Below are 22,748 nucleotides of genomic sequence, written 5' to 3'. Positions count from 1 at the left end.
TGAATTTGAATGAAAGAAAAAAAACATAATTATTGGTTTGCCCTTTGAACAGGAAAGCATTTTTGACATTTTTGTTACATACTAAAGATGTATTTAAAAAAAACACACCAGCATTGTGTAGATGACAGCAATAAAGATGATTTGAAAGTTACCGAGCTCAGATCTTATAATAGAGTCATGCGTCTTATTTTGTATTCCTATTTTTATATTGCCCACAAATTCCAAACATTTGTTGCTCTTTTACCAACTAATTTTTTTTCAAGCTGAAATTGACGGCGCTAAACAAGTCAAGTCAAGTCAAATTTATTTATATAGCCCTTAATCACAAAAATGTCTCAAAGGACTGCACAGGATTACAATGACACAATTACCTGATCTTAAACTAACATGCGGGCAAGGAACAACTCAAAACCTCAGCGTGAGGAAAAAGAGAAACCTTGAGAAGGGACCTCACAAGTGGTATCCCCCTCCAGGATGACCTGGGTAAATTACATTTAGCATAACAGTACTCAAACATAGTAAACACTAGGTAACAATCATTTTATCTCCATTGACTGAGAAATTAAAAGTAAGAAAAAATTAGAAATCCAATCTCAAATGGCAATAAGTATTTAAAATTGTTTTAGTAATGACATTCTGTTTAAGAGCCGAAAATAGTTGCATTATGTGCTCCCCAATGCTGCAGATATATATACATTACACACTAGACTTGCTTTTTAGTGCAATGTCACAAATGACCTTACTAGCACTTGACTGTAAGTGATACATCACCTGTACTTTAGCCCACGTTGACTCGCTTTTAAGAGTCCATCTCTATTTTGTGCATTCTGGCATGTGCAAATTTGCAGTTACAGTAAAACCTCAGACAAGCTTTAAATATCAAGTGTCCCTCAATACTATTTTTTACAGGCTTTCAGGACTTTAGAGGATTTCCTCCCTCTGTTTTTTGTTTTCAACACCGCAAAGGGAGCAGCAAAACGCCAGCTCCACATTAACAAAACCACAAGGCACTAAGCTAGGCAAATGACACACATTTATACTGGTACTGAACGGCCTAGTGTGTTTTTGAACTTGCTGACAGGAGTATAGCATCTCTTTGAAAGGGTCTGAAAAAGTCAATTTTTTTTCCCTTTTTTGAATTGGCAGTAGTATGCATTTCTAGTTCATTCCAGGACAGGGGCTTCCCCAAAGCTTGTTCTAAATCTGCTATGAACTTTTGTTCTTGCACAGTGGGGAGTCTGGAGCTGGTAAAACTGAGAACACGAAAAAGGTGATTCAGTACCTGGCACACGTTGCCTCCTCCCACAAAGGAAGGAAAGACCACAACATTCCTGTGAGTATTACCTGCACAATATTGCAACTCGACGGCAGCAATGTTTGGGTTGCCCTTTCTTGTTTGGGTTTTGTAATTGTTAGAGAGTTGTCTTTATTGACTTTGGACACCTGATTCATGTGTGTCATCTAACACTCTGCAATTTGTTCATTTGTTAAATAAAAAAACAGCCAGAATCACCTAAACCAGTGAAGCTCCAGGCAAGTTTCTATTTTTCCTTATACGCTCATTTTCTTTACATGCATGTATGAAAACAAAATTGGTATTTTGTCCTTGATACTGTGATGAATTGAAACATGTTTTTTCAAAGAAACTCACAGTATACACGTTTTTTTTTTTACCGTCAGACGCAAAATTCAATTGTAAGTACTTTTTTAGTAAAATGGCTCTCATGATCGTGTGTCATGTACAGCACATACATTTTTGTGAATGTGCCTTTATGTAAAGTTATATCACTTGTCTTTTTTGTTATAGGAATTGTTTTGGGTTCAAATTTCAAATGTCTCATCCATTAGTTATTAGTTTCATTGTCAGCTGTGTTAGGAGTCTTCATTTTTGTTAAATCATGATCTTATTGTAACTGTTGACTAATTGTGACAATAACACTCGACTCCCCTCATGTCCTACAGAGCGGAGGCCTCTTTTATGTGAGTAGAATGTAGCCTTTCACCTGACTCACCTTACTTACAAAATCAAGGGAGGTGGTGGCTTTACCTACTCTACTTCCATCTACACTTTGCTCCTAGAGAGACTATTAGTGCTTTTAAGTTGGACTGTAGATGCTTTTTATCCACATCCTTTCACATGCAGTGGTTGCGCTTTATTTTAAGTGCAGCCTCACCTGTACGCACAGGGTTTGCAGCAATCTCACTTGGTTGGCCGCTTTATTAAGCTGTTGGGCTTTTGCAGCATTTATCATCCGAATTTACAGTGGAACCTCAAAAGTTGAATTGTTTAATAGTCCCATATTTTTAACATTTGTCTCAGTGCGACAACACATTGGGATGCCCTTACTCATTTGATATTCTTGTTTAGAGGGCCTTGCAAGATTGATTCTAACATTCAAATCAACATTATAGCAATGAACTTGTATTGCCATGAAACAAATATCAAAAAGATGTTTTACCTTTTTAGGTTTCACTATAAAGGTCTGGAAACTAATATGTTAATAGGCATGGGCCAATTAACGGTTTGACAGTCAATAAATGCCCATACTCTGTCTTTAACCTTTTTAACTACTCAGTTTTTGATTTGGCTGCTTGCAGAGTGAACTGGTTGCCTCCTTGAGGTTTACTCCCTCCAATTATATTTTTTTTCTGCTTTGTGGCGGTCAGAGGGGAGATGAGCAGTATGTGTGAAGTAGGCAAAACTACAGAATATGATTAAAGAAAGATTATTGAAAAAAAATATGTCCTAGTCAGCTCCAAAGAGAACCTACGTCGTCCGCAGGTCTGTTCTTACAATTCTTAACTATAACTTGTTTAAAAGAAATAGAACTTGCTAAAACCAATGGTTTCTTCTTTACCAAATGTCTATGTTATAAAAATAGGCCCATGTCAATAAGCTACCCCATTTAACTTATAAGAATGCCCCTGCTACATTGGTAAATACAGTGAATTCTTGATTTACGAGTATTTTTTGTTCTATGATCAAAGTAGTAACACAAAACAATATCCTGTAATTTTCTTACCACATGGACATAAGAGAACATGCTATTATTAGTCTTTTTTATTTTTTAAAGGATTAATAATAAATAATAGGTGACTATTGTTCACCTGCTTTAAACCTCAAAACACTAACATTGTTATTCTATCTATGGCTTCAGCAATTATCATTTGCAGGAAGTTAACGGTCTTCCAATGGCAAAGTTGAATGTTTTTCATTGAAAAGAAACACTATTATCGTAGACACACTACTCTGGCTTGTACCCTCGCCCAAAAACGCACAAAGTCTGGTCGCTTGGATCTCAGGACACCACTGTATTGAGCTTTTATGTTTTTTTTTAAAAAAAGTATGCTAGCCAAAAGTCATGAACTGTGGCTATCATGGGAAAAGAACTCTGATCATAAAACTAAGGACACTCTGTATTCAGGGTGTTTTATTAACAAGAGTGGTACGCATTATTCCTGGATGAACTCAGTGCAGTTCCCCCACATTAGTTTGGTCCTGACCAGATTTAGATACTTTGTTTGTAGTTGCCTTTTGCTTGAAATAATTTCTGACCTACACAGCAGATGTTTGACCACCGAGTACACATCCTCAACTGGAAAGCTTTAGTGGAGCAGTTTGACTGATCCTCTTTGATTCTTTTCAAGCTGTCCAGTCTTCTTTGCGATCTGCCAAAAATGTCTGTGTGCAGGGAGACACAAAGTTGTAGCTAAGCAGCGTAACGCTGGAAATGATACAATAATTAAAAGGCCTCAGAAAGAGTAGCTTTTAATTTATTAGCAGCTGTGCAACAATTAGAATCACTTGGGGAAGCCGGCTAGACTCAGACACACTACTAACTTCTATTGCATCAGAAATGTGGGTCAGCTAATGTAGACCCCCTCTGGGCTTTGTAATCGGCTTGTATTTTCTGTGTGATTGTTTTTGGTAGCTTTTTTTGTGTGAGCCAAAGTGCAAACACATTTAAGTGGCAGTTTCCAATTCACATCATAATTACTGCCTAAAATAAAAACAGATAACTGAACTTGTACAAGATTTAAGTTTGTTCTACTTCAGTCCAGCTGCTCACAGACTAAATTAAAAAGTATGAATTCTCCTTCCAAGTGTGACATCACATGCTCTCACTGCTGAGCCCTCGGTCTTTATCGTTGTAGGGGAAAATGGACCACATGTATTTCTGTAACTTATTTTTAAAATTTTCCCCTCAAAATAAGGAGAAACTTTCTCTGAAAAAAAACTTCTCCCTATGCATTTGGTATTTATCTGGTCAGGATTTAGCTTAAAATGTTTAAATGCTTCAGATGGAAGCACTAAAAGTGCCACATGTTTAAACCACTGCATTAGTAGCATATTTATTTAGCTTCTCAAAAGTGTCTAATTTGACTGCCTGCTTAATAGAAAAATCAGTTTTTCTCTGCAAGAGTGGCAAAAATAAACTTTTCCAAGTTAATCATTTTCCAATCACTTCATCAATATGATACATACTAAAGGTGTGCCCCAATGAAAAAATGTAAAATGAAAAGCTCAAGAGAAAAAAGGCCAACGATTATTACCACGTTGTTTTGCATTTTATAAAACCGAGCTTTATGTCAACAACCCTCAGTTTTTTATAATTACTTTGTTTTCAGGTTAATTGGATTTCAAAATTATTATTTATTTTTCTGAAAAATGGGAAAATAAAGGCGACTGCAACTTATTCTTAGGTTAGTTCGTTTTATTTTGAATGTTATTTTTGTTATAGGTTATTTTTAGTCCATTTTTTCTTAATTCTATGCCAAAGGTCTGATAACGTTTGGTAATTTTGTTAAGTTAAATAACCATAGCTCGCCTATACTCTGCAGTATGCTGATTGTCAAATCTGAACCGACGTTAAACACAACGATGTGCATTTAGTGTTCGTCGTTTATTAGTTTCTGTCCTTTTTGTCCTTACTTCTGTCATGTATCCAACTTTGTTTCATCTGCTTACACTTAATCAGTGTGTCTGTCTTGTTTGTATAAAATCCATGAGCTCCAGATGTTTCCCATGTGTCTGCATGAAACTTTGTATGGGGGTTTTGTTTGCTTTTGGTTTTCTGGGGGCAGCCATTATTTAAATACAAATACTTTCTCATTTTTTTCTTTTATTGTTTAATAATAGTCTTAACATGCTTGTTTTTTTTCCTTCTGCAGGGTGAACTGGAACGTCAACTTTTACAAGCTAATCCTATTCTCGAATCGTTTGGAAATGCGAAGACAGTGAAAAATGACAACTCTTCACGTTTTGTGAGTGCAATTTTAATATTTTCAGAATGAATTCTAGTTGACAACAGTGGGTGATCAATATGTTGGTGGGTTCCAAATTATTTAGCTACTTCTCAGCAACCGCATGTTAGAAATTGATGAGAATACCGTATACCCTTTTGAAGCATCTATTTTCTGTTACAGGGGAAATTCATCCGCATTAACTTTGATGTCACTGGATATATTGTTGGGGCCAATATTGAAACATGTATCCTTTTTTAATTAAATAATCATACTGGAGGAGAGGATATCAAATCTTTGAAAGTATTGTATTTTCCCTTGACCTATTGAATGTTAGATTTATTGGAGAAATCCAGAGCTATCCGCCAAGCCAAAGATGAACGCACCTTCCATATTTTTTACCAGCTTTTGTGTGGAGCCGGAGAACATCTCAAATGTGAGTATGGATTCCCTGCTATTATGTTTACATTTTATGGCTAAATCATGTGATGATTTATTTTATATAATACAGTTAGCAATTTGTTTTTAGAGGTTCATTATCTTGTCACACAAAAGCATGCTTGTGTGAGTGTGTAAAATTGAGAGACGTAAAATTGTGATTTTTAGAGTTGTGTTTTTCTGTCCTTAGCTGACCTGCTTTTGGAAGGGTTTAACAACTACCGATTCCTGTCCAATGGCAACATTACAATTCCGGGCCAGCAGGATAAGGACAACTTCCATGAAACCATGGAGGCCATGCATATTATGAGTTTCTCTCATGAAGAGATTTTAGGTATGTTTCCATTGGTGACCATGGACTCTGCATAGAAGTTATACAAGAAAAATGTAACAATACAGTATAACAGAATAAATATTATATGACGTTTACCTGCCTTGAATTTCAAGGCCATGTTGACAATGTGTATGGAATGATCATTCCTTCGCGCCATATTTTGACCTTGCTCATCATGCTATGTTTAAAAAGTGTCTTATTTCTTCTGGTTTCTCGTTTTCCTAGCAATGTTGAAAGTGGTGTCCTCGGTTCTTCAGTTTGGGAACATTATCTTTAAGAAGGAACGTAACACCGACCAGGCCTCAATGCCCGATAATACAGGTGAAAAAAATTAAAATGCCCATGGCTTATTAAATAATTGTAGATTTTATGGTCAGGTTTCCCGATTTGCATGTATTCAATTTAATTCACAGTTTCATACAGGTCTTTAAAGTTTTATGATGCCTGTTTTCCAACCCGTCACATTTGAAACTTTTGTTCAAAATTCAGTAATATATATTTTTAACCGAACCCATATTATTATTTCATTAAACATTTGTCCAATGTGCACATTGATTTAAATTAAAATATATTCACACACACATGAGTAAAACAGCTGGGAATTGAAACTCTTAATTGGGTAAGAGACCTAACATTTTACCCTAATCAAAAATGATGTCAAGGCATTTATAGTAAATTAAGTAATTCTATACATAAAAGCACACATCTGATTTATAACCTAGACGTTGTTTGTCTTCCTCTCACTGTATTTTTAAGCTTCCTTTTACACTAGGAGGATTATGGACTCTCTTTTCTTGAACCTCGTCAGCCTACTATTAACGCACATCATTCTGAAGATTTACACCTAGGAGGAAATTGGGCTCCGTTCCGTCACATATGGCTTTGCATATCTGTGCTTTTTTTTTCATATGAGGGCGATTGGGAGACACATGAATGTCAATGCTGCAGCTTGGCAAAATATTTTCTAATGTGACTCATTCATCCAAGACTAAGGAATGTTATTTCTAAAAGAGGCTTTCCATCTGATAGGGACAGCTTTTTAGGCTTTCAATGAGATTCAGATGGTTCCATTTAATTATATACAAATGGAAAAACCTGCTACAATATTTCAGGAAGAACTTGAATTTATGTCAATAATAGATTCTCGCCCCCTCTTCGTGCCCCCATTCCCCCTCTGACTTTCATTATTTTATGCAGCCGCTCAAAAGCTGTGCCACCTGTTGGGCTTGAATGTCATGGAATTCACCAGGGCCATTCTTTCTCCAAGAATCAAAGTGGGGAGAGACTATGTCCAGAAAGCCCAAACCAAAGAACAGGTCTGTTTTTGGTGACCTATACTGTTGTTTATTTCTTTACTGTCTTGCGACAGTAAGTCACTTATTTAGGGGGGGATTAGTAAAATATCCACGTAAAAATGTCCTCAAATAGTTGTTACCCATGGATTACAGCACATTTTTTTGTACTTTGTTTGTCTCTTCAGATGATATCTTGGAGCAAATTAGTGTTGTTACAAACATAATATATTTTCATTGATCCATCTAAGACAAATAAATATTCTTCAAATTCCTCTCATCTTCCTTTTTATTTGATGTCATCTGTGATGCTAAATAGCGAATTAAGTACAGTAATTGATAATTCAATTTTGAACCTATTTTGATTATTACATGTGATATTTTCAAACAAAACTGCAACACCTATCGAAGGATTTAACCTTGAGTTGAAGTAAAGGAAATTATTGTTTAGTGCAAATGTATACTGTTACAAATGTATGCGGTGATGGCTTCCGTTAGCATTCTGCACAAGATTACTTTACCATGCTGTCAGAACTCAATCAATGTTACATTGTGCAAAAAAATCCAAGTTTCTCTTTTCATAAATTGCTGTTATGTCCATAAAAAATAAATCACTATTAATGGAATTATAAACTTTTCTATTATCTTGACACTTGTCGTTGCACTAGGCTGACTTTGCTGTGGAGGCCCTAGCCAAAGCAACATACGAGCGTCTTTTCCGTTGGCTGGTCCATCGCATTAACAAAGCTCTGGACAGGACCAAAAGACAAGGAGCATCTTTCATTGGGATTCTGGACATTGCTGGCTTTGAGATTTTCCAGGTATGACACCTTTCCTGCTTATGGATGCCTGGCTCATTTGTTGCCGTTATTAAAGTCGTTATCCTTGTGTTGCCCAGTGCATTTCAAGCAATATTAATGGCTTATGCTTCTTTTTTAACAGCTTAATTCGTTCGAGCAGCTTTGCATCAACTATACCAACGAAAAGTTACAGCAGCTCTTCAACCACACCATGTTCATCCTTGAGCAGGAAGAATACCAGAGGGAAGGAATTGAGTGGAGCTTTATTGACTTTGGACTTGACCTGCAGCCTTGCATCGACCTCATTGAGAGGCCGGTCAGTTGTAAAATGCAATCGTAACATTAATTATTGTGAACAATTTAAATCATGTTGCTTTTCTTCCAGGCAAACCCTCCAGGAGTGTTAGCTCTGCTGGATGAGGAGTGCTGGTTCCCCAAGGCCACAGACAAGACCTTTGTGGACAAGCTAATCCAGGAACAGGGAACACATACCAAATTCCAGAAACCCCGGCAACTGAAAGACAAAGCCGACTTTTGCATAATCCACTATGCTGGCAAGGTGCGTAAAATAAAGTAATCATGCAATAAATATGCTTTTGGAGTCTTCCCCTTTTTTTGAAGGCCAGCATATTTTTCTGATACCTTGTAGGACCTTTAGTATTTATTTTGTCCATAATTACAAATGGAAAGATGGTTCTGGTCAGAGCTGCTCTGATGCAAGCTTCTCCTGTGGTAGAACTTGGAATGGAATTACTGCTTTTGGCATTATGCAACAGAACAGAGAATCCATCACACATAGAAAGACCTGCTAAGAAGAACATCTGCTTAGCATTACGGGGACTTCGTCTCACACAACTATCGTTGAAAACCGCAAAGATTTGCAATTATGTGCGGTGGGTGGAAAGAATGCAAAAGCATCACATTGCCAAATGTTATGCACGATCTAAATGATCTGGTGTGAACTGAGGAGTTTACTAAGATATGTGCATGACAGCCATCCGAGGTCTTTCCTGGCAATGTCAAAAAGTATGCCTGTTAACTACATACACTAGATCAGGGATCACTGACTGATTTAAAGTTGAGCTACTTTTTTCCTACTGAATAACGCAAAGGGCTACCAGTTTGCTATACATTTCTAAAATAACTTATCAGTTGTTACTATGTTGTAAATAGGAGTAGGATTAAAATAGGCGCAGTCAACCATTAAAATATCTGGCTTTATAAAGGCATAGAGTCATTTGCGTCTTAGAGTGGTAAGCTAATTTTCTTAAGAACTTGGGAAGAATTGATCAAATTTTTAAAGACATCAATCATGCCAATGGTTTGTCATGCCATTAAGAAACAAATTTCCTAGAAAATTGCAATCGCCCAACACCAATCATTGGTGAGCTATTTTCAGGGCTACCTGGTGCCTGCAGGCACTACATTGGTGAGCCCTTCACTAAATCGTCTCATCCTAAAGATTTGAATTACCTTAAGCATTTTAATATCGCTTTAAATAACATTTCTTTGAATTTCATCTCCTTTTTAGCATGGGCAAGTTATCTTTTTGTCCTCTGGGGTAAAATGTGTTAAAAAAAATATTTAACCTGTACTCAACTATGGCGTCCTCCCTTAGGTGGACTACAAAGCAGACGAGTGGTTAATGAAGAACATGGATCCTCTCAACGACAACGTGGCCACACTTCTTCATCAGTCTACTGACAAATTTGTGGCAGAGTTGTGGAAAGATGGTGAGTTATTTCAAGCTATAAAAAAGAGCAACTAATACTTCCGAACAATTCGCCTTTCAAGCTCTTGACTTCACTTTATGGGTCTGCTGCATTGAGCTGATTTAACATCCCTGCTCCCCTCTCTGTCTCTGTGTTATAGAGATTCAGACCATTCAAAGGGCTTCATTCTATGACAATGTCACTAGTCTGGATGAGCCAGCAGGTGAATTGTAGTGGCATGGCAGACCTGGGCCAAAATAGTAGTTGCATTGCGATTAAATCATGCTCAAATGGCAAAAAAGAAGGTTGAAGTGACGGTATATTTTAGCCCAGATCTGACGGATATATGTGTCATGCTTCAGAGAGTTGTTGCCATTTGCTTTCAGGCTGCATGGCTTTGTGTCTTGGCCAGAAGCAGTACTACTAAGCCTCAAACCTGGCTAGACCTAGCTAGCTGCATTTAGTTGAAAGAGTGTGTTTTATACGCTCATATAGTTTTTGTGGTTGTCATTTCCTAAACCAAGCTTTTAGTCCAGTTGTTCACGGTTAGGTAGTATTGCTGTTTCTCAAGTATGATAACAATCAATTAAGTAAATCAAGGTGTCCTCTGAGGTAATGTTCAATCCTATTTCTTTATCCGTCTTTTCCCCAGTAGCGGCTAATTGAAACCAGATGCCGTTTGTGGTGTTTGTGTTGGTGATGAGCTGAATGTGGTAGGGTTCACACAGCCAGCACTCTGCGACCCAATTAAAGCCTTGTGACTGTAATTCACCCATTGTTAGGTCACAAGATAGTTGTTTTAGCACTTTTTGGCTGATCAGGCAGAATGTTATACTGTACCGCAATATTCGGGAACCAATGGCTCACAAGCCATATATGGCTCTCTTCATGAGTACATATGGCTCAGTGATTAGATGAAAAATACCTGTGAAAATCTATGTAGCATTCTGATAAGCTCAGCATCAAATTGGGCGCGTGCATTGCTAAAGTTTCCTTGTCATGGCTAAGGGTTCCGTCTTACCTATAGTTTACGGTCAAGCTAAACAGACCCTGTTTTGGCTGTACACCGCTAAAGAATCCTTTTTATGGAAGCTCATTAAATGATGTATGTTCACTGTTGAGACACTATATGATAAAAACCCTAAGTAAAATGTTATTAACCCAAAACGCTAGCTCGTCACATAGAACAATTTAATTGGGTGAGTGGTGCTATGCTCATCCAACACACTCTTCTCTCTCTCTCATATGCGCTCACTGCGCTGAAAGGATATACATCCATAAAATTTTTACTTGTAGTCTTTTGTGACATATTTACAAAAGAACTTTTCTTGCACCTTGTTTTGAAACCACTATTAATGAAGAAAATGAAGGTCAAAATGAGCATCAATGATATAACTAATGGAAATGATGATGTAAATGATGTAACTATGGGAGGTACTTTAAAGTGGTATACAGTATTTGTTGATATCGAACACAGGCATTATTCTCATTTGATGATTTTTTATCACATCATCTAACGTCACAGTGAAATAAAATGCGCTGAAAATTAGCTTTTGTCTGAAGAGGAAATTTGGCGGTTTTGCTGAATTTTAAAATGTATGGTATGGCTCTCTAAAAATACAAACATTTTGCTATTATAGCTCTTTGGGTCAAAAAGGTTCTGACCAGTGCTGTACGGACTGGTTACAGATTGTCAAATGATGAGGACAAGCACGACAAATTTCTCAACCTTTTACTCTTGGCTTAAATTGGAAACCAGTTCAAATTCTGCAGCTCACATTTAACAACAAGACAACTGGATAGTGTTGTTTAGACATGGCATTGTATCAAAATGGGAAAATTTGAATATTTTTGGTGTTGACTAAATCAAATGTTTTTCAGACTAGAAGTTGCACAATTTTCTCATTTACGAAACATACGCACAGTTTAAAAGGAGTTTATTATCATATTTCTGCTCTTTGATACTATGTTTTTAAATGGTAAGATATGGTATATAAATTTTATTTTAATCACATCTCAACAATGATGAGAATTGTGTCAATGGGGTCGACTCTCATTTTGACCCCCTGGCCGCAGCAGGTTAGAATGTACATGATGAAAATGTAATGTTTCTCCAACACTGCAGTAATCTTATTTGAAAGTAAAGCAGCATAAAACTGGATGTGTTATAGCACTCAAGTACTGTATATCTTTGTGGGTCGTTAAGGTTTTTCAAATCCAACTGTAGCCTTTTTTCCTTCCGTGCATCGCTTTCCAAAACTGCGGACGAAAAATGTCAGATTATTTATTTTTAAACACTATTCCAGCTCTCACACTTTCTCAAACCAAAGATTAATGGCTAAAATTCAACATCACGCTCTCAACGTCTTTGTTGATTATCAAAGTCATTTGGTTCATTATTGTGCACAGACACTAGTTTACTAGTTAACATGCTGAGGATAAAGATTTTTTTATCTAAATGCTAATATGCAAACCATCAAAAGCTCTAGCTAAATGCTAATTGCTAACATGGATACCATCATCATATTCAACAACGAAAATAAAACATGATTAACTTGTATTTGAAACTTTGTGAACATCAATTTAAATTGTTATTGTTTATGCATGGTGTGTGCAGATATATTACTGTTGGGACATTACTTTTAGCCTTGCATCAACTGTACTTTTTAAAATATTGATTGTTTTATCTAATGCAAGTTTCCAAAATCCATATGGATAAATGTTAGTCTTCTTCCAAGACTAAGGGTTCCAGTTTGTGTGTCTGCTGCTCTCTTCCTGTCACATGTAGTGTTCCTGTCATTCATTTGCATTGGGCCTTGTTGCAATGACATCACCACATTAGTCACAGTTGCTCTCTTCACATTGTCTAGTCATACAGTCCTAACCACTCTTGCCCATTTCCGCCCACCTCAGTGGATCGAATAGTGGGCCTGGACCAGGTGGCAGGCATGAACGAGACGGCCTTCGGTGCCACCTACAAAACCAAGAAGGGGATGTTTAGGACAGTGGGTCAGCTTTACAAGGAGTCGCTCACCAAACTCATGGCCACACTGAGAAACACAAACCCCAACTTTGTCCGCTGTATCATCCCAAACCACGAAAAAAGAGTAAATTAATCCGTCAAGTCAACCTAATGGATCTATTGGTTGCATTCTCACTTGTTTTTCCCCCCTCTAGGCAGGTAAACTGGAGCCTCATCTGGTTCTGGACCAATTAAGGTGTAATGGCGTTCTGGAGGGGATCCGCATCTGCAGACAGGGCTTCCCTAATCGCATTGTCTTCCAAGAGTTCAGACAGAGGTGAAGTACAATCTATTTTTTTTATGATCACACTTAGTAGTGATTTATTTCTGTTCTCTTCTGCTGACAGATATGAGATCCTCACTCCCAACGCTATTCCCAAGGGTTTCATGGATGGCAAACAAGCTTGCGAGAGAATGGTAATGAGTTTCTCCCAAAGTGCAATGGTTAGTTATTTTACTATGAAGCCTTAGTAACGATTTTATACATCACATTTCCAGATTCACGCCCTTGAGCTCGACCCCAACCTGTTTCGCATTGGGCAGAGTAAGATCTTCTTCAGAACTGGTGTTCTAGCTCACTTGGAGGAGGAGCGTGATCTGAAGATCACAGACATCATCATTTACTTCCAGTCTGTGTGCCGAGGATATTTGGCACGCAAGTGAGTAGCATTATACACTGTTATTAAATCGAAAGTATGTATTATATATTTTATTGTATGTCTTTGCCCTAATGGAGTGCAACAGTAATTTCGTTGTTGAAATAAAATAATAAGGAAGATAATTCTGATTCTGACGCGACAGCTACTATTTGCATGTGTGTTCATTCACTGTGACAATATAGCAGCCGGCCAAATAATCTTCTGTGCACAAATCTATTTTTACTATTCCAATTTTGTGTAAACAAAACATGAATAAATCTTTTTACATATAAGTGTTGCTTTTGTTGTTGTCAAATTGTTTTTTTAAGGTACTGGTAATTGAAATGCTATAGCCAGTGATATTAAAAACCATAATGACGAGTCTCTCAAGTTACAGATCAAAATTTTTATTTCAATTGCAATAATTTGTTATAGCACTTAGGGCCATCCGAAGACTGCATCAGGATTTTCATGTTCTGCTTTGCCCATTTTCTTTTGCCTAGACAAAGTGTTGCTACAACATCCAAACAAAAATGACTGTATATGCATTCATAACCACATATTCCTATTGTAATTTGATTTTATGGCCCCAGACACACATCCGTAAATATATTACACCCCTACAAAAATATTTGCCCCGATTTGATACGTTTTTTAATCATTTCAAATCGTGTACGCCGTATGTGACATCTAAAAATATTTATGCTCACACTTTTTAAATGTATTTTTTTTGTATTGTTTATATGGAAAATAAACCAATTTGATGCAATGTAGGTCACAAATTTGACCAAGGAGGGAGTATGTCGCCCGTGCATAGGGATACCGTCAAGCCACAATACCTTGGGTACAACTTTGTAATGGAAAAGGATACTTGGAAAAGTACTTGGTACCCGTGGCAAGGCGAGCTGGAACCATGTCTTGGAAAAGCACCTTTAGTGTCTTCTAAATGACTATTATCCTTGGCAGTGTACTGTACGATGCAGTAGATAATGATCTAATTTGTTTCTTTAATAGGGCCTTTTCCAAAAAACAGCAACAGCTAAGTGCCCTGAAAGTTCTCCAGAGGAACTGTGCTGCATATCTGAAACTACGCCACTGGCAGTGGTGGAGGCTTTTTACAAAGGTAAGGTAACCAAGACAATCTCACAATTACAGCACCTGTTAGGACAGTACATTTTACACCAAATCATTTTGTCTACTGTCAGGTGAAGCCTCTTCTGCAGGTGACCAGACAAGAAGAGGAGATGCAAGCCAAAGATGAGGAGCTGATCAAAGTGAAAGAGAGACAGCTGATGGTGGAAAACGAGCTTGTGGATATGGAGAGAAAACACCAACAGGTTGAAGTGTTTTCTGCTTTGAAAACATTTTACAATTGTTCCAATATATTTTAAGAAAAAGTAATAACTTTCGTGTGGCAGCTCGTTGAGGAAAAGACCATCCTAGCAGAGCAACTTCAAGCAGAGACTGAGCTGTTTGCAGAAGCCGAAGAGATGAGAGCTCGTCTGGCTTCCAGGAAGCAAGAGCTAGAGGAGATCCTCCATGACTTGGAATCTCGGGTGGAAGAAGAGGAGGAAAGGAACCAGAGTCTGCAGAATGAGAAGAAAAAGATGCAGTCACACATTCAGGTTCTTTGCGTTTCTGTATTTTTTTTTTATCATGCATGCAATTGTTTGATTGTGATCATCATGTTATCTGTGCAGGATCTCGAGGAGCAGCTTGACGAAGAGGAAACCGCACGACAGAAGCTCCAACTCGACAAAGTGACAGCTGAGGCAAAGATCAAGAAATTAGAAGAAGACATTGTGTTGCTTGAGGACCAAAATACTAAATTCCACAAGGTGAGAGAAACTTTAAATCATTGAAAATCACTTTTTAATTGGATCCCCATAGCTGGGAGCTTTTTCAGATTCAGATTCAGATCTACTTTATTGTCATTCTAGTACACGTGTATACAGAACGAAATGTCGATACATCTGACCCGCACAGGTTCCTCGAATGTACAGATATAAGTAAAAGTTGTATTGTGTTATGGCTACGTATAGTATTTTACCATACCATAGTGCCGATAGTGCAAGAGGAGTAGCTAACCAGATGTGCAAAATGGGCATTCAGGTTAAACAAGTCAGGTAAATTTGAAATCTTAAGTAGAATATTGATGGCACCAGCTACACAATTAGGAAGGACCTAGTCCTAATGCTTTTTTTTTTTACTGAACAGGAGAAGAAGCTGCTGGAGGACCGGATTAATGAAGTAACCGTGATATTGACAGAAGAAGAGGAGAAAGCAAAGAACCTTGGCAAGCTCAAAAACAAACAGGAAATGATGATGGTGGATCTGGAGGGTAAGGAAGCTCTAGCACGTATATAATCATATACAATAATGTATATATATAATCATATAACCAGCAGAGTAGATAAGGACAGAATAGTGGATAGGGAGATTTACCAGCTCTAGGAAAGATAGAAGTGCATGGGGATAACAAACCAAAAATTTACTGCAATAGTTCAATGATGAGCAGCAATGCGTTAGTGGCATGCTATCAACTCTTCTGTCCGCAGCCTCACTACCAATGATATGGTGTACAGTTATGTTTGTGTGTTGTCAGGTTGTATTAACATTATTTAAAATGTACTTATCTGCTTTGGCATTTCATGCATCAAATGTTTGTTTGTATTCCCACAGAGCGTCTAAAAAAGGAAGAAAAAACACGTCAAGAGCTGGAGAAGGCAAAACGCAAGCTGGACGCTGAGACGACAGATCTGCAAGATCAGATTGCTGAGCTTCAGGCGCAGATTGAGGAATTGAAGATCCAGTTGGCTAAGAAAGAAGAGGAGCTGCAGGCTTCTTTGGCCAGGTATGATTGCATTTCATGTCATTCGCTGCCAGCTCTTTGGATTACAATGCATATTTGATGTCCACAGCTCTCAATGGCTGTGAAAGGATGTGCAATGCACTTTCACAATTTAGTCTCAAAATAAATGTCATTCTTTAAAACATGTGTGTCATTCTACAACTCTTAAAGTTTAGAGCTGCAATTGAAAATGATCTGGTTTAGATGTGTGGCATTGCATGCAGTTGAGTGACTTTCCACTTTTCATGTCGTCCTACACCAACACTCTTCCTCTGTGGTGTTTGATCCATCTGCATGGCAACCTCAGTGAGCCTCCAGCTAGGCCCCAAATAGATGTGACAACAAAGACAGCTCGGAGATAAATGCTGAGCATGTCAACTGAGTGCTTGCTGTTCTTTATCAGCTAGGGTACACTGAACACATACACACACCTAATGCAAGGGGATTCAACTGTCCCTCATTCCACACTTATTTGATAATGCAGGTTTCCCCCCTGGCATTGTACCAAAGCAGAGTTTAGATAAGAATTCATTGCAATCATTAATGAATAGAATATACATTTAAGGCGGCAGTAGCTTTTATAACTCCTCTGAGTTATATGTCAAAGTGTGCTTGGGCAAGACACTGAGCCCCTGATAGGCAGGTAGGCACATTGCCTGTCTGCCTCTGGCTATGGATGAGTGAATGTGTGTGTGAATGTTTAAGTGTGAAGCACTTTGTAAAGCGCTCTAGGAAATCTTCAGTGAGTTTAGAAGCTCCATATAAATAAAGACCATTTGGATTACTCTTACCATGTCCTCCTTCTATCAGGACTGATGAGGAGACGCTACAGAAAAACAACGCACTCAAGCAAATCCGGGAGCTACAGGCCCAATTGGCCGAGCTCCAGGAGGACCTCGAGGCAGAAAAAATGTGTAGAAGTAAAGCTGAAAAATTGAAGCGAGACCTGAGCGAGGAACTTGAGGCACTGAAAACTGAGCTTGAGGACACGTTGGACACCACTGCCGCCCAGCAGGAACTCAGGTGCTCAGTACTACTCTACCATACAAAGAAAAAAAACTGTCGTTTTAACATTGTTCTTTTTTGTGGTGTTTCCCTAACAAAAGAACCAAGCGAGAACAAGAAGTGGCGGAGCTGAAGAAAGCCATTGAAGAGGAAAGCAAAAACCATGATGCTCAGATTCAGGACATGAGGCAGAGACATGCCGCTGCACTAGAGGAACTGTCTGAACAACTGGATCAGGCTAAGAGAGTGAGTTTTCTCAAAAGGTGGCTAGAATATCATTGGCCCAGTCAAGATGGCCAATAAGGAAAACTTTAGACATTCTCAGGACGGCACTTAAAATGTTTGTTTTATGCAGTTTAAGTCCAATTTGGAAAAGAACAAGCAGTGTCTGGAAAATGACAACAAAGAGTTGGTCTGTGAGGTGAAGATACTGCAGCAGACCAAGTCTGAGTCTGAACACAAGAGAAAGAAGCTAGAGTCGATAATGCAGGAGTTCACAGCCAGAAACACTGAGATGGAGCGAACCAAGGGTGAAATGGCCGACCGTTCACACAAGCTGCAGGTAGGCTTTGTCGACAAAACTTTTCTTAAAAATGCAGTTCCTCAATAAATATATACTTTTTCCAGTATTCTGTTTTTCAGTCCATTTCTTGTCCTCTTTTAGATTGAGCTGGACAATGTGTCAGCCTTGTTGGAGGAGGCAGAAAAAAAGGGCATCAAACTGACCAAGGATGCTGATGGCCTAGCGAGTCAGCTGCAGGATGCACAGGTATGGAATGCTGCTCCATACACCTGCACCACATCACCAGTATCAGGCCAAACCTTGCAATGCAACAAGCAAGATTTTTATAGAACTAAATGGGACTACCATTTCGGTGTCAAATGTAGAGCAAGCACTATGAAATATTTAGAATGATCACCAAAATATTTAAGTGACAGCTAAATCCTCAATGTTTAAAGTCAAGGTACAATATTTCGTCACTTTCAAGGCAGCAAACTTCAATGGCTGCAATTTTACAATTTGTGTTGTTGTGTGCTGCAGGAGTTACTGCAGGAGGAGACACGTCAGAAACTAAACCTCAGCAGTCGAGTGCGTCAGCTGGAGGACGAGAAGAACAACTTAATTGAGCAGCAAGAGGAGGAAGAGGAGTCTCGACGCAACCTCGAGAAACAACTGCAGGCGGCCCAAGCTCAGGTATGAGGAGCAAGGGAACGTTCCTAGCATATGAATATTGCTTTCACTGTCTTCACTTCACTTCCTGTAGCTACTTGAGACTAAGAAAAAGCTGGAGGAGGACGTGGGCGCTATGGAAGGCCTTGAAGAGGTGAAAAGAAAACTTCAGAAAGACGTGGAGCTCACTAGCCAGCGTTTGGAAGAAAAAGCCATGGCCATGGACAAGATGGAGAAGACAAAAAATAGACTACAGCAGGAGCTGGATGACCTAACGGTGGACCTGGATCATCAAAGACAGATAGTGTCCAATTTGGAGAAGAAACAGAAGAAATTTGATCAGGTTGTCAATTTTAACATGCACCGTGTAAAAAAACAGCCTTGCATTGTCTACCCCACAGAATGTGACGGCCATGTTATGCTTGAATGCAACAGATGCTTGCGGAGGAAAAGACCATTTCAGCTCGGTACGCTGAGGAGCGTGACCGAGCAGAGGCAGAAGCCAGGGAGAAGGATACCAAGTCCTTGTCCATGGCCAGAGCTTTGGAAGAGGCGCTAGAGGCCAAAGAAGAGTTGGAGAGGTTCAACAAGCAGCTCCGTGCAGAAATGGAGGACCTCATGAGTTCAAAGGATGACGTAGGAAAGAATGTGAGTGTGCATTTATATAAAAGGGATTTGGGGTTTTGCAACGTTTCTTTTACCAATGCACATATGGTAAAACAATTTAATTTTTCAGCCAAGGAGCTCCAAAACTAGTGCTTCACTGAGGTTCCTTGTCATTGTGAAGTACTATAAATACTTCAAAAAAGAAAAAGTATCTGATGATCATACAAGATTTTTTTTTTCCTCAATAACACAAAAATGTATTTTTACTCTCGTTTTAGTAAAAAAAATATCTTTGAGCGGAATAATTTTACTCGTCAGACAATTTTCCTCGTTTAGAGTATTATATTTTTCCAAAAGAATAAATCAAAAAGATACAGTAAAATAAAAATGGAATGGAAATGACTGGATAGATAACATTATCTCTCTCATGTTACCATGGTATTTAATCCTTAAAATGGGTAAAATTATATCATTTTGCTCGTTTTAGCCATGCAAGGCCCAGATATAGATAATCAAGAACATTTTTAAACATTCAAATTGTGTTATAGGAGGCATGTGGAGATTGAAACACAAAAAAGCTGTTTTGGTGAAGTTGTATGAACCTATGTTTCGCGAACCATATATGGCTTTTTTCCTGAGTACATATGGTTTGAGATGCGTAGTATGTGTAGAGTGACATGACTGGATAGGTTAAGGAATGAGGGTGTAAGGAGAAGAACTGGTGTGGTTAGTGAGAGGGTTGGTGAAAATGTTCTGAGATGATTTGGACATACAGAAAGAATGGATGAGGTCATTTGACTAATTCAATATGTAGTGCAAAAGTGGTAGGAAATAGAATGAGATAAGTTTCCAAATATGGTTGGATAGATGGGTTGAGTGAGGTCGATTAATTTAATGGATGCAAAAGTCTGTGCTAGGAATAGATGTGAATGGCGAAGGTCAGTTCAGAATGACTGATATTGCATATCATACGGAGAGGGTAAACCAGTATATGCTGTCTGGCCTCTCTGCTGATGAATTGTTGCATGGCACAGCAAATCACCCCTTTTTGCGTTGTAGGCTCAATGTTCAGTGTCTGGTTGTATATGGTGTTGCTCTTTCAAAAAAAAAAAACTCTTAACATTTTTTATTTTATGGCTCTTTGGGTCAAAAAGGTTCCTGACCCGCGTTTTACGAGAATATAACTACACTTCCCTAGATATGATGAATCCAGTCCAAGGTAACAAAGTGTTATTGTTTAGCGACGGTTTTACAGAAAGTGAAACTTTAAAACCTGTGGACTGGGCTATTATGCAAATTTCCCACTAATAATTGTGAGTCTGAACAATAGCACCCAACGACAATATTAATGCAAAGAAAGTCATTAACAACAAAAACATTTCTAACACATTTTGTAAAAAATCAAATATTGTATATATACAATGCTGGGTCTTACTGGGTTAAGGATAATCACAACACTTGAAACTAAAGTAATGATGCTGATGTTGCTTACAGGTCCATGAGCTGGAGAAATCCAAGCGTACGCTGGAGCAGCAAGTGGAGGAGATGCGAACCCAGCTTGAGGAGCTTGAGGATGAGCTGCAGGCCACAGAGGACGCCAAACTTCGTTTAGAGGTCAACATGCAGGCCATGAAGGCCCAATTCGATCGGGACTTGCTGGCCAAGGATGAGCAGGGCGATGAGAAGAAGAGGGCGCTGGTCAAACAGGTTGGTTGATATAAATCAAGTATTTAAGCTGTTTCTGGACTGAAATGTGCTCTGAGCAGGTACGCGAAATGGAGGTCGAGTTAGAAGATGAGAGAAAGCAGAGGACGCTGGCTGTGGCTGCCAAGAAAAAGCTGGAAATGGACCTCAACGAGCTGGAGGGACAAATAGAAGCTGCCAACAAAGGCAGGGATGAGGCCATGAAACAATTAAAGAAACTACAGGTACACAAACCCATGCTAACAGCGTCCTGATTGGATTTAACCATCTCAATTTTCTCAGGCTCAGATGAAAGACTATCAGAGGGAGCTGGAGGAAGCGCGGTCTTCTAGAGATGAGATCTTTGCCCAGTCCAAAGAAAACGAGAAGAAGCTCAAGAGCCTTGAAGCTGAGATTTTACAACTACAAGAGGTAAGGGAAAAAACATACTGTAAGCTTCAGAGATGCTTGCTAGACTCCATCTAAAACTCAACTAACCAATCCCAAAACAAAGCTTAAAGCCCCTTACAGGGTTTAGTACGGATGATTGAAATCCAGGAAAATGCTTGAATTTTGGATGAAGTGCTTAAAAATGCTTGAAATTATTGCCATTGCCATTTTTTTGGGTGTCTGACTCTATAGACTACGCAACAAACAATTTACTTGTTTTAAAGTACATGAATATGACGCCGACACAACTTTAGTGGCTTGTCATTATGGCGTTGTCATTTGAAGTGTCATCAGCCCCTACTGGTCGCACCCAAGAGGACAGCTTTATTTAGAAAACCGGCTCTTTTGGGTCCGCTCCCAAACTTATTTTTTTCAATTGACATATTCTAAATAAAAAGAAAACATTATGCACCAAACGGTTGAGTAATTTAGTAATAAGTTGGCAATCTCACATGTTTTGCAGGGCACCCCTGCAAAACACATGAAATATAAAATCAAAATTTGGAACGTACAAAACCATTTTAGCTTTTTACACACTGAACAGATTTAAAGTCGAACAATAACACAATATCCTTGAAAGTGCAAAATAATAAAATCAAAATTTTTAAATATTAACTCTTCAGTGCTATAAATACAGTAAATGATAAAATGCAAAAAACATTCTATTTTTACTAATTAAGACACATCCTCTGAAAAAACATGTCAAATATAAATTAAAATAAGTAAAACAGAAAAGAAAAAGATGAGCAGTCTCTAAGATTGAAAGATTGAATTCTGTCTGCAATCCATCCATTGTCTTCCGCTTATCCGGGGTCGGGTCGCGGGGGCAGCAGCTTTAACAGGGAAGCCCAGACGTCCCTAGCCCCAGCCACTTCCTCCAGCTCATCCGACGGGATCCCGAGGTGTTCCCAGGGCGATTCGCAGCCGAGTGTAAAGCGCCCGGGATGAGGATCAGGATCTCTAAATCCGAGACCATGGTACTCAGCCGAAAAAGAGTGGCATGCTCCCTCCGGGTTAGGGATGAGATCTTGCCCCACGTGGAGGAGTTCAAGTATCTTGGGGGTCTTGTTCACGAGTGAGGGTAGGATGGAACGAGAGATCGACAGACGGGTCGGTGAAGCATCTGCCGTCATTCGGACCCTGTGCTGGGATATATATACACCTCCGTTTCATTTCCTAACTAATGTGTCAATCATTATTTGAATCGGTCACTATTGGCTAAAGTTATTTGGGGGTAAAGGAGGCGGGTCCTTTTTAGCATTTACATCTTGGTGAAGAGGGAGCTGAGCCGAAAGGCAAAGCGCTCGATCTACCGGTCGATCTACGTTCCCACCCTCACCTATGGTCATGAACTGTGGGTTATGACCAAAAGAACATCATCCCGGGTACAAGTGGCTAAAATTAGTTTCCTCCGCAGGGTGTCTGGATTCTCCCTTGGAGATAAGGTGAGAAGCTCAGTCATCAGGGAGGGACTCTATGTAGAGACACTGCTCCTCTGCATT

General features: G+C 38.8%; 1 protein-coding gene across 1 annotated transcript in view; it reads left to right on the top strand.

Moving 5' to 3' along the window:
* The window catches only part of LOC148360832 (myosin-10-like), a 51,389-nt gene that overhangs the window by 17,447 nt on the left and 11,194 nt on the right, over positions 1-22,748 (top strand). Inside the window, exons 5-38 of the mRNA XM_088341746.1 lie at positions 1,231-1,333; positions 1,504-1,533; positions 1,963-1,980; positions 5,173-5,265; positions 5,428-5,491; positions 5,582-5,680; positions 5,873-6,016; positions 6,242-6,337; positions 7,214-7,332; positions 7,977-8,129; positions 8,251-8,424; positions 8,494-8,667; positions 9,727-9,841; positions 9,981-10,043; positions 12,734-12,927; positions 12,998-13,119; positions 13,190-13,259; positions 13,341-13,501; positions 14,495-14,603; positions 14,686-14,817; positions 14,899-15,105; positions 15,181-15,318; positions 15,698-15,821; positions 16,163-16,334; positions 17,142-17,354; positions 17,438-17,582; positions 17,692-17,898; positions 18,001-18,105; positions 18,379-18,531; positions 18,602-18,850; positions 18,943-19,155; positions 20,608-20,820; positions 20,880-21,041; positions 21,100-21,228. Of these exons, the coding sequence (XP_088197872.1) occupies positions 1,231-1,333; positions 1,504-1,533; positions 1,963-1,980; positions 5,173-5,265; positions 5,428-5,491; positions 5,582-5,680; positions 5,873-6,016; positions 6,242-6,337; positions 7,214-7,332; positions 7,977-8,129; positions 8,251-8,424; positions 8,494-8,667; positions 9,727-9,841; positions 9,981-10,043; positions 12,734-12,927; positions 12,998-13,119; positions 13,190-13,259; positions 13,341-13,501; positions 14,495-14,603; positions 14,686-14,817; positions 14,899-15,105; positions 15,181-15,318; positions 15,698-15,821; positions 16,163-16,334; positions 17,142-17,354; positions 17,438-17,582; positions 17,692-17,898; positions 18,001-18,105; positions 18,379-18,531; positions 18,602-18,850; positions 18,943-19,155; positions 20,608-20,820; positions 20,880-21,041; positions 21,100-21,228 (4,663 nt within the window). The remainder of the gene's footprint in view (positions 1-1,230; positions 1,334-1,503; positions 1,534-1,962; positions 1,981-5,172; positions 5,266-5,427; positions 5,492-5,581; positions 5,681-5,872; positions 6,017-6,241; positions 6,338-7,213; positions 7,333-7,976; positions 8,130-8,250; positions 8,425-8,493; positions 8,668-9,726; positions 9,842-9,980; positions 10,044-12,733; positions 12,928-12,997; positions 13,120-13,189; positions 13,260-13,340; positions 13,502-14,494; positions 14,604-14,685; positions 14,818-14,898; positions 15,106-15,180; positions 15,319-15,697; positions 15,822-16,162; positions 16,335-17,141; positions 17,355-17,437; positions 17,583-17,691; positions 17,899-18,000; positions 18,106-18,378; positions 18,532-18,601; positions 18,851-18,942; positions 19,156-20,607; positions 20,821-20,879; positions 21,042-21,099; positions 21,229-22,748) is intronic.

This window comes from Urocampus carinirostris, chromosome 8, assembly GCF_059441175.1.
Source record: "Urocampus carinirostris isolate Australia breed hairy pipefish chromosome 8, RoL_Ucar_1.0, whole genome shotgun sequence".
NCBI classification, from domain to species: domain Eukaryota; kingdom Metazoa; phylum Chordata; class Actinopteri; order Syngnathiformes; family Syngnathidae; genus Urocampus; species Urocampus carinirostris.
The sequence above is the reverse complement of the archived record's forward strand: the minus strand, read 5'-3'. Positions and strand labels throughout refer to the sequence as shown.